Genomic DNA, 14,467 nt, shown 5'->3' on the forward strand with positions numbered 1-14,467 from the left:
GGCACTCTTTGGATTCTGGAGGGGGGCTGATCTGGACTCCGGTGTAGAAGAGGAAGGGCTGCCCACTGCTGGCTGGGCTGGGGACCCCTGTGACAGTTCGGTCACTGGGTTCACCTCTGGGAGGGGGCATCAGTCCAGCCCGGACGCTGGCCCTGCTCTGTGACAGCGGGGCCTCGCTCCCGAGAGGCAGGCAGCAGGGGTTCCTGGGGGTGAGACGCCCGTGTTGCAGGGGCAGGCTGAGGCGTGGCAGTGCAGGACTGGCAAGAGGGACATGTCTGTGGCCGTCACTGAAGGGCCAAGCATGTGGAGCTACTGTAGTCATAGCTGCGCCCCGCCGCCCGGCAAGTGGGAACCTGGCCCAGCCCTTCTGTCACCTCCAGGGAGGCGGGGGGGCAGGGGCAGAGCGCTGACCTGCGAGGCCCCTCCCCACACCTGGAGCACGGTGGCGGCTGTGTGGTGCGTACTCACCTAGCACCACAAGCTCTGACAGTGTGGGGCCGTGGGAGCGAGACTGGGCCGGGGCCGGGGGGGGGGGGGCACAGAGAGAGGCCGCAGGGCTCCCGAGTACATGGCTGGGGTGGAGGGGACAGTGATGGGGGCTGTGAGGCTGACCCGACGAGTAACGGGAGGCCGTCCACTCAGGATGCCTCCGGCTGTGAACCTTGGGACCTCTCGGCACTCCGCGGTCTCACCTGCGGTGCGGGGGGGGGGGGGGGGCAGACAGAGAAGTGCTCACTGCTCCCGGGCCAGTGCAGGGCATCTCGGGAGGGGCTGGGCAGGGCCCGAAGTTGGCAACAGGACTGGATCAGGCCTCGGAACCTGGACGGCGGGAGGGTAGGCATCAGAGAAGCCTGTGCCCACCCTGGTCTCCAGCCTCCTGGTCTTTATCCCTTCTCCCTGCCTGGGGGCCAGAGTTCGGCAACTCTGTCCCTGTCTCCACTCCCTGCTGCCTTCCTCCTCCCAGGGGCAGTCAGGGTGGTGTGGGCGCTGGGTGGGGAGGGGGAGCCAGACAAGCAGTGTGCTAGGGGTTGGGGGGTGGCAGTGGGGCATCCTGAACAGAGGGGGCAGACACTCGCACACCCTGCTGGCCTCCTTGGGGACATGGCAGCACAGCCCCGTGGGCCCTGGCACAGGAGCTGGGCAGGAGGCCCCAGGCCCCCACCCCCCTTTTGCCATGGTAGCCAGAACAAGTTGCTGGCACCTCCTTGCTCCTCCCCCTCCCCCTCCCCCTCCCCCTTCTCCTCCTCCCTGCCTGGCTGAGCCAGCACTTTTTTCTTCTCTCCTTTATCTGCTCAAAAAGTACAGGGTGTTCTGTTTCTCCTGTGCATACAGATCAAGGAGCGGATGTTATTTATTTCTCTCTTTCCCGAAGGCAGGCAGAGAGAGCCGGGCAGCTGCAGGACCACTGGAGAGCGCCCTGTCAGAGCCTGCTCCCAAAGCTGTAGGGAAAAGTAGACCCACTAGGGACAGAAGATGGTGCAAAGCGTCTGCTCCCTCCACACACAGCCCCCGGGGGGAGGGGGACGCCAGAGGCCTGGGGAGGCACTCGGAGCACACCTCGGCTGCTCTGACAGGGGACCCCGAAGTGCGAGGGCCCCCTGGGCGAGAGCGGGGAACACCTCTGCCCTGTGTGGTGTATGTGCGCGTGTGTGTATGTATGTGTGTGGGGGGGGGGGGGCTCTGGCTTCCCGGGGGGCACGCGGGTCTTCAGAGGGCTGACAGGGCTGCGGGATGAGCTGTGAGGCTCTGGGGTGCGGGGGATCCACGTGTCCCCGGCTCCCACCTGGCAGCCCCCGCGGGGTGATGTCTGTCTTCAGTTCCAAGTCTCTGAGCCCTGACCTCGGGAGGCCGGGGTCTTCTCCTGTCCGTCCCAGAGGCGGAGGAGCTGCCCCATGTCCCGCGGCCCACTGCAGGTGAGCCCTGCTCCAGGGACGTGCAGGGGCCGCCGAGCTCCGGCCACGGCGACAAGGGCCACGTTCGCCCGTGACGACGGTGCAGGCTCGGCCAGGCGCTGCCACGGCGTTCCTTCCTTCTGCGGGGTCATCGCCGACAGCCCTGAGCCCCCCAGGAGCAAATCTGAGAATCACGCCGCCCTTCACCGCATCGGAGGCGGGGCTGGGGGCTGGGGGCTGGGGGCTGGGCAGGGGCGCGCGGCGCCACGTCGGCGGTCGCGGGGTGCCGGCGGCGTCACCGCGTGTTTACAAACCTGACGCGGCCGCGTCCCCGCTCGCCCTCCGGCTCGCTCGCTCGGCTGGCCGACATCCGGCGGCAGGCTCCTGACCCTTCCTCCCCGCCAGGCGGCCGAGTGCGGGCAGCCACATCCTCACCTCTAAATTTAGTGCCAGGAAGGAGAACCTGGGGAGGGGGGGCGGGGAGAGGGCGAGGGGCAGGGAGGCGGGGCCCTCGCACCAGCCCTGACCCCGTGCTCCGGGGGCATGGCGGGGAGGCAAGACCTGGCGCCTCACGGGGATGGGAAGGGGCCGGGGGCCCCGCCCACGCGACCCCCGGCGAGGCCGTATCCGCGCGGACAGCCTGGCCTAGGCTTGGCGGGACGCTGCCTGTGAGGGGGCGCGGCTTCGGGCGCCACCTTCCGGCCGTCTCAGGAACTGCTCCTGCCCCGAGCCTGGTGGACCTGGGTCTGCAAGGGGGCTGTGGGGGGGGTGCATGCCCACCCAGGTCCAGCAGTTGCTCGGGCAGGCGGACTTGGTGACCGGGGAAGCAGCATGTCGGCCTGAACTGTCCCCTCCCCCCCTCGCCTCCCCTCCCCCAATAGATCCTTTTGACAAACTGACAGTACATTAGCTGTAGGGCACGCGTGCACGTGCGGGCTTGCAGGCCCCTCAGTGGTTAGACCTTGGAGGAGGTCAGCGCGCCGGCCTGTGGCTCTCTGGACGCCAGGAACGCAGGAGACTCGCAGCGGATCACTCAGAGCTGAACTGTACAACTCAGCGATTCTCTGTGTTCCCGCCGTGTGACTGCTCAGACTGAGCCACAGCCCCCTTGGGCCGCAGGACGTCCCCTTCCTGGCCATTGCCCCTCCTGCTCACCCTCTGTCCTCGCAGTGCAGATGTCGCCCGGGACGTGCCCTGTAGTCTGGCTGCCTTGAGGTGCATGTGCGCTGCTGCCAGGCTGTCTCCGGGCTCCGTTTGCTGCTGCAGAATATTCCGTCGTGTGCATGTGCTGCCTGCAGCGCCATGTTTTTATCAGTTCTCCCCTGGGTTGTTCCAGGCTTTTGGCAACTGTAGATAACCTGGATGTGAATTTTAAAGTCAGGTCTGTTTGCCGGCGCCATGGCTCACTAGGCTAATCCTCCGCCTGCAGCTCAGGCACCCCAGGTTCTAGTCCCGGTTGGGGCGCAGGATTCTGTCCTGGTTGCTCCTCTCCAGTCCAGCTCTCTGCTGTGGCCCGGGAAGGCAGTGGAGGTTGGCCCAAGTGCTTGAGCCTGCACCCGCATGGGAGATCAGGAGAAGCACCTGGCGTCTGGCTTCGGATCAGCACCGTGCGCCCGCCGCAGCGTGTCGGCTGCAGCGGCCATTGGGGGGGTGAACCAACAGAAAAGGAAGACCTTTCTCTCTGTCTCTCTCTCTCACTCTCCACTCTGCCTGTCCAAAAAAAAAAAAAAAAAAAATCAGGTCTGTTTAGCAGGTTGGCTGTCTCTCTTGGGTGGATCCTCGGAGTGGGTTTTTGTGTCATGCTCAGCTTTCTTAGGTATGGGTGATGGTGATTTATACGTTTATTTTAAAAATTATTTTAATTTGAAAGGTAGAGACAGAGATCTTCCATCTGCTGGTTCACTCCCTAAATTCCCACAAAAGCCAGGACTGGGTCAGATCAAAGCCAGGAACTGGGAATTGCATCTGCATCTCCCACGTGGGTGACAGGGACCTGAGTACCTGAGCTATCGACCTCCTGCCTCCCAAGGTGTGCGTTAGCAGGATGCTGGAGTCAGCCATAGAGCTGGGGCTCAAGCCTATGTATTCTTTTTTTTTTTTTTAAGATTTATTTATTTATTCAAAAAGCAGAGTTACAGAGGGGCAGAGGCAAAGGCAGAGAGAGAAGTTTTCCATCCACTGGTTCACTCCCCAGATGGCCACAATGGCCAGAGCTGCGCCATTCCGAAGCCAGGAGCCAGGAGCTTCTTCCTGTCTCCCAAGCAGGTGCAGGGGCCCCAAGGACCTGGGCCATCTTCCACTGCTTTCCCAGGCCATGGCAGAGAGCTGGACTGAAAGTGGAGCAGCTGGGACTAGAACCGGTGTCCATATGCCACTGCAGGTGGCGGCTTTACCCACTGCGCCACAGCGCCGGCCCCCTCGAAGTACTCTTGACAAGGGATGTGAGCATCTCCTGTGCCAAGTGCCTGCCCCTAGGTCACAGTTTTTTATATGTGCTCCATCTGCTGCCCTGCAGTCACTCTCCGCCAGCCTGTGGTCCACTGTTAGATTCTGTGACTTCTGGCACTGAAGCCTCAGCAGTGGCAACTGGAGTCTAAGTGGCTTGGGTCAGGGAAGGAGCAGGGACAGGGTCAGAGAAGAGTGGGCCCCCAGCACCTCCAGACTCTCCTGCCATTCTAGGAAGGAAGGGCAGCAGCCCCCCCCCCCCCCCCAGCCCAGCCCTGGGCTCCTGGAGTCTGGCGGCTGAGTGAGCTGGCTCAGTGTAACTGTCAATTTGATGTCTGGCCTCTGGAGCCGCAGCTCCTCACGGCGCACCATTTCCTGGGCTCCGTGCTGCTTTGCGGTGGCGGAGGGGCTGGGTGGCTGGGGGAAACAGCCTACCAGGAATAGCAGAGGCTTGTTGGACACTGACCTCGTGGCACTTCCCGGGGGGGAGGGCGGGACTGTGCCCTGCCCACCAAATTGCCACCCTGATGAGGCTGTGAAAGACAGAGCCAGAGAAGAGAAGGGGCGAGGGAGGGAGAGAGAGAGAGAGAGCAAGCTTGAGTGAGCAAGAGAGAAAGAGAATGAGCTAGGCAAGGGAGGGGGAGCAGAGGGTCCAACGCTGCGTGGGCATCCTGGGGTCCATGCCAGTGTCTGGGGCGAGTGCAACTACTCTGGGGTCCGTGTGAGTATCTCGGGATCTGTGCAGATGGCCTGGGGTCGGTGTGAGTGTCTTGGGGGTCTGTGTGAGCATCCTAAAGTTAGCTCAAGCTGGACCCCAGCGTGAGCTGATCCTGCCTCGGCATCCCCATGGTCACTCTCTTCTGACCTTGGCCTTCTTGGTCACCTCTTCGGTATTTCTTCTCTACTTGGGGACATATAGGTGGCAGATTTGGGTTTTGGGGGCTTTGGGTGGGCTTCTGGGGCTCCTGCCTACCGGTGGGGACTCACAAGGCATCACGTCCTTCCCGTGTCCCGCCTTCCCTTCCTCCTGCCTCCCCCCACCCGTCTCCCACCTTCCCTTGTCTCTTCTGCTCTGGAGGTGGATTCTCTCACCCAGCTCCTCAGGGTGCCCGGGAGTGGCCTCTGGGCAGCTGAGCCGTGACCCCCTGTGCCCGCAGGTTCCTAGGAGGCGAGTGCGGACGGTATGCAAAGTTGTGAATCCAGTGGCGACAGTGCGGATGACCCTCTCAGTCGTGGCCTGCGGAGAAGGGGACAGCCTCGTGTGGTGGTGATCGGCGCCGGCTTGGCTGGCCTGGCTGCGGCCAAAGCGCTTCTGGAGCACGGCTTCACCGATGTCACTGTGCTCGAGGCTTCCAGCCGCATCGGAGGCCGCGTGCAGAGCGTGAACCTCGGTGAGTGCCAGCCAGCCCAGCCCAGCCACCTCCCACCGCCCCTAACCTGCGGACCCTGCCTGGGGTCTCATATTTTTGCTTCCTTGCAAAATTGCACCATGCATCCCGTCTGTGTTTTCCAAAAGTTCTCTGCACCGTGGTGTGCACAGTGGGGCCTTGACCTCTACTGGTGCGTGACCTGGGGCTCGTGCTCCTGAAGAGGAGGGCGGCACCCGGAACCGAGCCCTGTTGGCACTGCTGGGCCAATTTCAGTCTCACAGGAGGGGGAATTCTACAAGTCCCCACTAGCCTCTGCCTCCTGAGCTCGAGTTACTGCATCAGCACCGAGAGCTAGATTTAGAGCACCGGGAGCTCAGGTTAGCATTGGCAAAGGGGATTTTGGAGACCCTGGGGCTGATGTGCAGGTCTTGGGATTATCTGGGAAGAGAGTCTGTCTAGGTTGCAGATACTGAGGCCCCAGGAGGAAGCAGCCGGCCCAGAGGCTCTCCCAGGGCTGGGCAGGAGTCCTAGGGAGTGGACCTGGAAGGCAGCTGGAGGTCGGGGCTCCCAGGCAGCAAAGGGTCTGAGCAGTGTGGGGTGCAGCAGGTAGGGACCGGGGCGTAGTGGCTCGAAAGAGTGGTTTTGCTGAGCCTGCCGTGGGTTTTGTGTCTCCCTGCATTCCCCCACCAGGCAGCCAGGCCAAGCAGAGCCCCGTGCCCACTCGCTCAGAGCAGCGAGCAGCCAGGCTGAGGACACACAGGGACCTGCTCTCTTCTCGCAGTGATGTCAGTCACACGGGGGCCTTCCCTAGAGCCGTGCCTGGAAGGCAGACGTGGGCTCACCTGCCTGCTGCTCCAGCACACACGGCAGTGGCTGCTGGCAGGAGGGTGGCCATGCCATCCCTCACCCGTCAACCTGGGGACAGCCGGGGAAGCTCTGAGAGAAGGGGCAACTCTGGTCTTGATGAGACCTTGGGTCTGACGGGAAGGCAGGAGATGGGAAGCGGCGGGGAGGCAGGGGGTTGAGGATACATGACTGATCGGTCATCACTGATCGATTAATCAGGTCGGGAGGGGGATTGGGTGGGCCTGGGTGGTGGTGGGAGTTGGGTAAGTGGTGAGGAGGAGGGAGCAGAGTGCACAGAATGCTGAGTGTCAGGGAGATGGAAGCACCTGCCACGCAGGGATGGTGTGTGTGCCTGCGTCACATGCGCAGACGTGGGGCTGAAACCCAGGCTGGAAGCCCTGCCGTGTGCAAAGCTGGCCATGACCTTGGTGGTGGTGAGAGCAGGTGTGGAGGGCCAGAGGCTCAGACGGTGCTATGGGGCCAGCATGGAAATGGTGGCTGGTGTGCTCTTTGGATGCAGGGGTGTGGCAAGGTTGGCAGAGACGGAGGGGCGTGTGGGAGAAGGCATCCTTAGATGGGGCCTGCTCTAGGCCTCCTGCTTCCTGGCCAAGCCTGGAGATGGAGGTGGGTGCTGGCCTTGCTCCTTGGCTTGAACTGGTCACTTCTTCCTGCTTTTGCTGAGTATCGGGGGGGCAAGAAACATGCCCCATGTCAGGCTGCCCAGTGGCTCTGTAACTTGGAACTTTCCGCTGGGCCCGGGAAGGGTTCAAGCCACAGCCCAGAGTGCCTGTCCCCTTCCCACCACTGTTGGGAGCTCAGACGAGGCCAGATGCTTTGGGGAGCTCCATTCCCGAGACTGAGAAGGAGGTTTGGTACTTGCAGGCCCTCACTGCCCACCAGGAAGCAGAGGGCTGGGCTTCCAGCCTGGGCTGCCCACTTGTCCTAGATGGACGGAGGGGCCAGTGCATTCCCCTCTAGAGACCCCGGGAGATGCTGGCTTGCTGGCTGAGCCATAAGGTTGACTGTATGTTCTTTGGCTTTTGGCACATACATGCAGATGGGGTTATTTTTAGTGACTAGCAGTTTAATTAGAAGCAGCCAGGGAGAGCGGAGGCAGGACAGAGAGGGCCACCTGACCCCTGGGTAAGGGGTGCTGGCACTGCCCAAGTGTAATGGAGAGCTACTGCTGCCTAACAAGCTGCCCCAAGACGCAACAGTTTAAAACCACGCCTTCTTATTTGCTCATCTGCAGGTCAGCGATTTAGGCAGAACTCAACTAGGGGATTCTTCCGTTGGCCTTGCCTTGGATCCTCCACTTGGCCATGACCACCTGGCAGCTCGGCTGGGGCTGGTCTGTCCAAGAAGGCCTTTCCCATGTCCCTGGAGGTGGGCACAGGCGTTTGGCTGGGTTTCCTTCCATGGTTGTCACTTCTAGGATGGTGACAGTGGAAGCCATGAGGCCCCTGAAGCTGAAGCTGTGAAGGCACAAGCAGCACATTCTGTTAATCACAGCAAGTCACAAGGGCAGCCCAAATTCAAGGGCAGATGTTGGCAAAGTCACGTTGCAAGGGGTGTGTGCATGAGGATGGGGGGAATTATCCTGAGCATTTGGGGGAAAAAAATGCCACACTTATCATGCCTGCAAACAAAGCAAAACAAAACACCAGGGAACTTCCTATCTATCCTCCTTTCTTTGTTGCAACTTCCCTGGGAGGAGCTGAATGTGTCACAGGCGAGAGCAGGGGGCCAGGACCAGAGGCTCACAGGGCGCTGTGGGGTCAGCTTGGAAACGGTGCCTACTGTGATCTTTGGATGTTCTCTTCCTGCGAAAGGGGAAACTGAGGCCTATGCCCAGAGGGAGCTCCCAGACCTGGTACCTGTGGCTGGAGCTGGGGTAGTAGAACCAGTTCCCATGCCTGTCCCAACTGGGACCCAGGAGTGACCCTCGCCCCAGCGTCGCTGTCAGGGCTCAAGCCCCTGTGCCAAAGGATTCAGAGCTGAACTGTCCCTGGTCTGGGACTGCCTTGGGGAGGAGCTTTGCCTATCTCTCCTACCCAGGCTGGGCTGGGAATGGCCATTTTCTGACCTGAAAAAAGCCTCTGGGGACACCAGGGAAGCTGGGGGATTAGAGGGAAGCCAGCTGGGGACCTTGGTTTTCCACTGGAACTGCTGTGCCCTCCGGTGTCCACGGGGTCCTCCAAGAGGAGAGGCACCAGGGAGGAAGGGGGAGCTGCTGTCGTCTTAGAAGAAGCTGGGGTTGGAGGCAGAGACGTGGCCACTGGGCAAGGGAGGCGGCTCTGGGGCAAACCCCAGCACCATCCAGGGCAGTGCGACCCCATCCCGGAAGCCTGGGCCCCTTCCTGCTTTCCTGCCAGGGATGATGCAGGGAGGCAGAGTCCCTGCCCCTCTGAGGGCCTGTCCTTGTCACCGTCAGGACACGCCACCTTTGAGCTGGGAGCCACCTGGATCCATGGCTCCCACGGGAACCCTGTCTATCATCTAGCCGAAGCCAATGGCCTCCTGGAAGAGACGACCGATGGGGAGCGCAGCGTGGGCCGCATCAGCCTCTACTCCAAGAATGGCGTGGCCTGCTACCTTACCAACCACGGCCAGAGGGTCCCCAAGGACGTGGTTGAGGAATTCAGCGATTTATACAACGAGGTGAGGCATGGGGCGTGGGGGAGGCGGGGACCTGCTGGGCGCCAGAGTGGTCCCAGTGGTGGCTTTGCACGCTCCCCTCCCAGGGCCCCGCATTTGGAACAACAGCACAAGGTGAGGTCAAATGCGGGGGAGGGGTTTGGGGAGGGGTTCCCGGCAGGTGTCCTCTGATTCACAGGATTAAAGGTTCCTCCAGAAAAGGCCTAAACATCTTCTGTTCCATTTGTCACTGGCCACGTGGGTGGTAGTTGTTGTGGCTGTTGTTGGTTTTGGATATTCTTATCAGAGGTCATTTTTTAAAACTTCATCTTCTAATTATTGCTGGTTTATAGAAATATAACTGGCTTTTATGTATTGATTTTGCTGAATTAACATTTTAATTCCAATAGTGTATCTGTTGTGTTCATTATAGCCTGAGAAGATTTTGGAATTTTCTGTATGTAACCCTAAACCAAAAAATGAGAATCATTCCCTTCCTAATCCTTAGACCAGCATTGCCCAATAAAACTTTCCACAATGTTGAAGATGCTTTATTTATTACTTATTTATTTAATGATTTATTTTTACAAATTAAAAAAAAATATATCATTTAAGAAGCAGGGAGACAGCAAGAGAGGGAAAGACAGGCGATGGAGAAGGGGAGAGAGAGAGAGTTCCCATATTGCTGGTTCACTCTCCAGACGCCTAAATGCCTGGGGCTGGGCTGGGCTGAGGCTGGGACCTGGGAAACTCAGTCCAGGTGTCTCATGTGGGTGGCAGGGACCCAACTTCTTGGGTCATCACCTGCAGCCTCCCAGGGAATTGAGAGCTGGAGCCAGAACTCAAACCCAGGTACTCTGGTGTGCGGCACGAGTGTCCTAACCACTAGGTCGAACACCTGTCCTGACGGAGAGTTCTAAGACCTGCACCGTGTGCCGTGGTGGCCACGCACCACACCTTTCTCTCGAGCCCTTAGCTATCTAAGGAAGCTGATGGACTAAATGTTTCGTTTTGTTATTGGGTTGCTACAGGGGCTACTGAATTGGATAACACAGCTTTAGATGATTGATTTTTCTTGTTTTATTGCGCTGCTTTGTATCCAACTACTCAGTGTTACGTAGAAGTGGCGACAGCACACATCCTTGTCTTGTGTCTTAGTTTTTAGTCTTTTCCCACAATGCCTCGAACAAGCAGGGTGCCTATAGGCCCTGACTTCTGCTAGCTTATCCTTCATCACCTGACGTCTTCGCCAAGGGTGTTTTGTGCTCTCTTGGGCATGGGAAAGGACAGTGAGCTGGGTCTGTTTGGAGTGCTTCAAGCACAGGTGCTCCCAGAGAATGACTGTCAGGGCCTGGGAGTGGGTCTGTCCCCACCAGCGTCCGAGTGACGGAGATGGAGTGGATAAGGTGAGTCGTCACCCTGGGTGGGGTGTCAGAAGGAGGACTCAGCACCCTACGGTCTAGACACTCTCGTGGACTCCACCAGCGATGTCCTGCCTGAGGGTGACTCACAATCAGTTGTGAATGTATTGTGCTTATTATAAATGTGATCTAGTTATAAATGGACAAGTGAGTTTGTAGGGTGGCGTCATAGAGCCTCGTCTCTGGAGTAAGATGACCTTGATGCAAATACCAGTCCGACCGTTTACGAGCTGTGTAATCCTGAGCAGGTTATTGGGCCATCCTGGGCCTGCCTTTTCCTCATCTGTGAAATGGGTATGGCTGTACCTACTTCCTAGGAGGAGGATTAAACGCAATCCCACTGGAGAGCCCTTAATGAGAACCGGGGTATTACGAGCTGTCACAGACCTGTCCCATTTTCCCGAAGTCACATCAGGAAGCTGGAGGGGAGACCATACCCACGTGACAAACTCAGGTTCAGTGACGGCTGTTCTAGTTGGAGGGCCACACGGGACTCACACAGGCACGTGGGCTAAGGACTGGCTGCCGTGTCGCTTGCCACCCAGGGGAAGAGCCGGGGGCTGGGCAGGGGTGAGAGCCTGACTGCTTGGCAGAGGGCCTGGGCGAGGAATTTGCTGAGGGCTCCAGTTAAGGCCAACCACCGGCATCTCGTGACTGGAGGCGGGGGAACGAGCAACTTCACTCATTTTCTTCCTCCTACTTCATGCTTGAGAGACGCTTGTAACTCATGGGAATGTCTCTCCCTGGGGTGGAAGGAAGGAGGGGGGAGGGGCGTGGCTTTGCCATCTTCCTCCTATTCTGGGACCCCAGGCCCGCCCAGGGTCTCCTGCACGTGTACGGGCCAGAGCCACACTCAGTTCATTCCGGACGGGAAATGCACCCTCCGTCAGCTCAGCCACAGTTGCTGGCCCAAGGCGCCGACCTGTGCCAGGGTCCTGGCGACAGCAGTGGGCGGGGGCCCGCAGCTTCTCTCCCTTCTGCCCCTCATCCTTGCCTGCAAGGCTGCCCCCCACCCCCCTGAAACGCCTTCCTCTCCCGCCCACTGCCCACGCCATCTCCCAGCTCTGCAGGCCCCTTGGTGCATTTCAGCAGCCTGGCTCTTCCCCATGGCGGCACAGCCCCTGGAAGCAGCACGGTTCTAGGATGTCTGCCCAGCCTGGGTGGGGCCAGGCAGGGGGCTGTGTCTGTCATGCCCGCCACAACTGCCTGGGCAGAGCCCTGAGCCCAGTCAGCGTGTGTTCAGTGAATGCTGGGGCTCAGACTTTCTCTGGGGACCCCAGGCCTGCCCAGCATGGGGTGGAGGTCATCAAGCAGGCTGGAGGGAAGGCAGAAGGACCCTGTTCCCCAGGGCATCGTCACCAGCTGTTGACTCCTGGCTTGCAGCCCCTGCTGAGCTGTGTCTCTGTCCCTTGGCTCCTGGAGATCCTCCCTTCTGTGTTGCCCCTCCCCCCTCCATCCCCTCTTCCTCTCATGCCTCGGAGGTCCAGAGTAAAGGGGTGCTTTGCATGGCCCTGGGCACGGCCAGGGAGGCATCTCCCAGGGACCACATTTCACGTGCCTTCTGCCCTCTGTGCCCCCAGCACTGGTCGGGCCCAGCTCCAGGCTGCTCTCTCGGGTGGCAGGGGAGGGCCCAAGTGCTTGGGTCTTTTTTTTCTTTTTTAAAGATTTATTTATTTAGTTGAAAGGCAGAGTTACAGAGAGGCAGAGGCAGAGAGAGAGAGAGAGAGAGAGGTCTTCCATCTGCTGGTTCACTCCCCAAATGGCCACAGTGGCTAGAGCTATGCCAATCCAAATCCAGGAGCTGGGAGCCTCTTCCAGGTCTCCCACATGGTTGCAGGGGCCCAAGCACTTGGGCCATCTTCTTCTGCTTTCCCAGGCCACAGCAGAGAGCTGGATCAGAAGTGGAGCCGGCCTCGAACCGGCATCCATATGGGATGCTGGCGCTGCAGACAGCAGCTTTACCTGCTATGCCACAGCGCTGGCCTGGGTGCTTGGGTCTTGTAAACTGGCAGGTGGAACTCCCGCAGAGCCCACAGGGCCGGGGAGGGGAGGGGAGGGGAGGGGAGGCAGTCTTCCCCCACAGACAGTGCAGGCACCACGCGGGTCACTGGGTTCCAAGCCAGGGCAGCTCGCCCCGCCTTTGCCTTGCTTGTGGGGGTGCAGCCTGGGCGCAGAGGTCAGCCCAGCTTGGGGCATCTGGGAGCCGACCACGTTCGGGCTGGGGCCCCGCTCTCTGAGACAGAGGTGGGGGGAGGGCGTGTGTTTTCAGCGTCCCGGGCTCTCTCTGGCAGGTCTATAACATGACCCAGGAGTTCTTCCGGCACGGTAAACCAGTCAACGCTGAGAGTCAGAACAGCGTGGGGGTGTTCACCCGGGAGGAGGTGCGCAACCGCATCAGGGCTGACCCTGACGACCCCGAGGCCACCAAGCGCCTGAAGCTCGCCATGATCCAGCAGTACCTGAAGGTATCTTTGCTGTCGAGTATACTGGTGCCGGAGTGAGGACGTCCGATTCTGGGGGAGTCTGGGACCCAGGAGGGCTACAGCTGCTTTGGGGGTCCTGCTCCTGCCCCTGCCCAGCCCTGGGGTCACCCGGCTCTCTGGGTCCTCCCGCAGGTGGAGAGCTGCGAGAGTAGCTCGCACAGCATGGACGAGGTGTCCCTGAGTGCCTTTGGGGAGTGGACCGAGATCCCCGGCGCCCACCACATCATCCCCTCGGGCTTCATGCGGGTTGTGGAGCTGCTGGCCAAGGGCATCCCGGCCCACGTCATCCAGCTGGGCAAGCCCGTCCGATGCATTCACTGGGACCAGGCCTCGGCCCGCGCCCGGGGCCCTGAGATCGAGCCCCGGGCCGAGGGCGACCACAACCACGACAGCGGGGAGGGCGGCCAGGCCGGGGAGGGGCCCCGGGGCAGCGGGCCGGACGAGGACGAGCGCTGGCCGGTGATGGTGGAGTGCGAGGACTGCGAGGTGGTCCCGGCCGACCACGTGATCGTGACCGTGTCCCTGGGCGTACTCAAGAGACAGTACCCCAGCTTCTTCCGGCCAGGCCTGCCCACCGAGAAGGTGGCCGCCATCCACCGCCTGGGCATCGGCACCACCGACAAGATCTTCCTGGAATTCGAGGAGCCCTTCTGGGGCGCCGAGTGCAACAGCCTGCAGTTCGTGTGGGAGGACGAGGCCGAGAGCTGCACCCTCACCTACCCGCCCGAGCTCTGGTACCGCAAGATCTGCGGCTTCGACGTGCTCTACCCGCCTGAGCGCTACGGCCACGTGCTCAGCGGCTGGATCTGCGGCGAAGAGGCCCTCGTCATGGAGAGGTGTGATGACGAGGCGGTGGCTGAGGTCTGCACGGAGATGCTGCGGCAGTTCACAGGTGCGCCCGGGGCCTCCAAGCTGGCCCACTCGGCCCCCGCCCCAGTGGCCTCCCGCGCCACTGTCCCCTGCCCGGGCAGCTGCCACCACGGGCTCCCAAGTGGCTGGCGCCTCCCAGTTCTGGGAAAGACAGCATGCTGCGTCTCTTCATCTCTCTGAGGGCTGATGGCTTCCTGCCCACGCAGTCTGGCTTACTGCTGGCCGTGTGTCTTCCTTTCTGATTCTTCTAGTTGGATATTTCCTGCCCCCCACGCCTCCAGGAGGGCCTCCCAGGAAGCCTCGGGGTGACAAGGAGAAATGTGCATGTCTGTAATGCCTCTTTAGACAGGAAAATTGAGGCCCTGAGGTGGGGAGCTGCGCTTGGCTCGGCTGGGCTTGCACGGTGTTGGGTGCACAGCTGGAGGCCCCATCCATCCCCTCCTCTCTGTCCTCGGCCTCTCCCTTTGGCCCTGGTCTCCAGGGAGCCCTGGAGGTGGGGTGGG

The 14,467-nt window shown here is 60.7% G+C and overlaps 1 protein-coding gene across 4 annotated transcripts in view; it reads left to right on the forward strand.

Moving 5' to 3' along the window:
• SMOX (spermine oxidase) overlaps positions 1-14,467 on the forward strand; it is a 34,405-nt gene that overhangs the window by 16,500 nt on the left and 3,438 nt on the right. For all 4 annotated transcript variants that reach the window (XM_051845277.2, XM_051845281.2, XM_051845279.2 and 1 more), the window contains exons 2-5: positions 5,495-5,728; positions 8,988-9,214; positions 12,903-13,076; positions 13,227-13,986. In XM_051845277.2, coding sequence (XP_051701237.1) covers positions 5,521-5,728; positions 8,988-9,214; positions 12,903-13,076; positions 13,227-13,986 — 1,369 coding nt within the window. In that variant the 5' untranslated portion in view covers positions 5,495-5,520. The remainder of the gene's footprint in view (positions 1-5,494; positions 5,729-8,987; positions 9,215-12,902; positions 13,077-13,226; positions 13,987-14,467) is intronic.

The sequence above is a fragment of the Oryctolagus cuniculus genome, chromosome 11, assembly GCF_964237555.1.
Source record: "Oryctolagus cuniculus chromosome 11, mOryCun1.1, whole genome shotgun sequence".
Classification (NCBI taxonomy): domain Eukaryota; kingdom Metazoa; phylum Chordata; class Mammalia; order Lagomorpha; family Leporidae; genus Oryctolagus; species Oryctolagus cuniculus.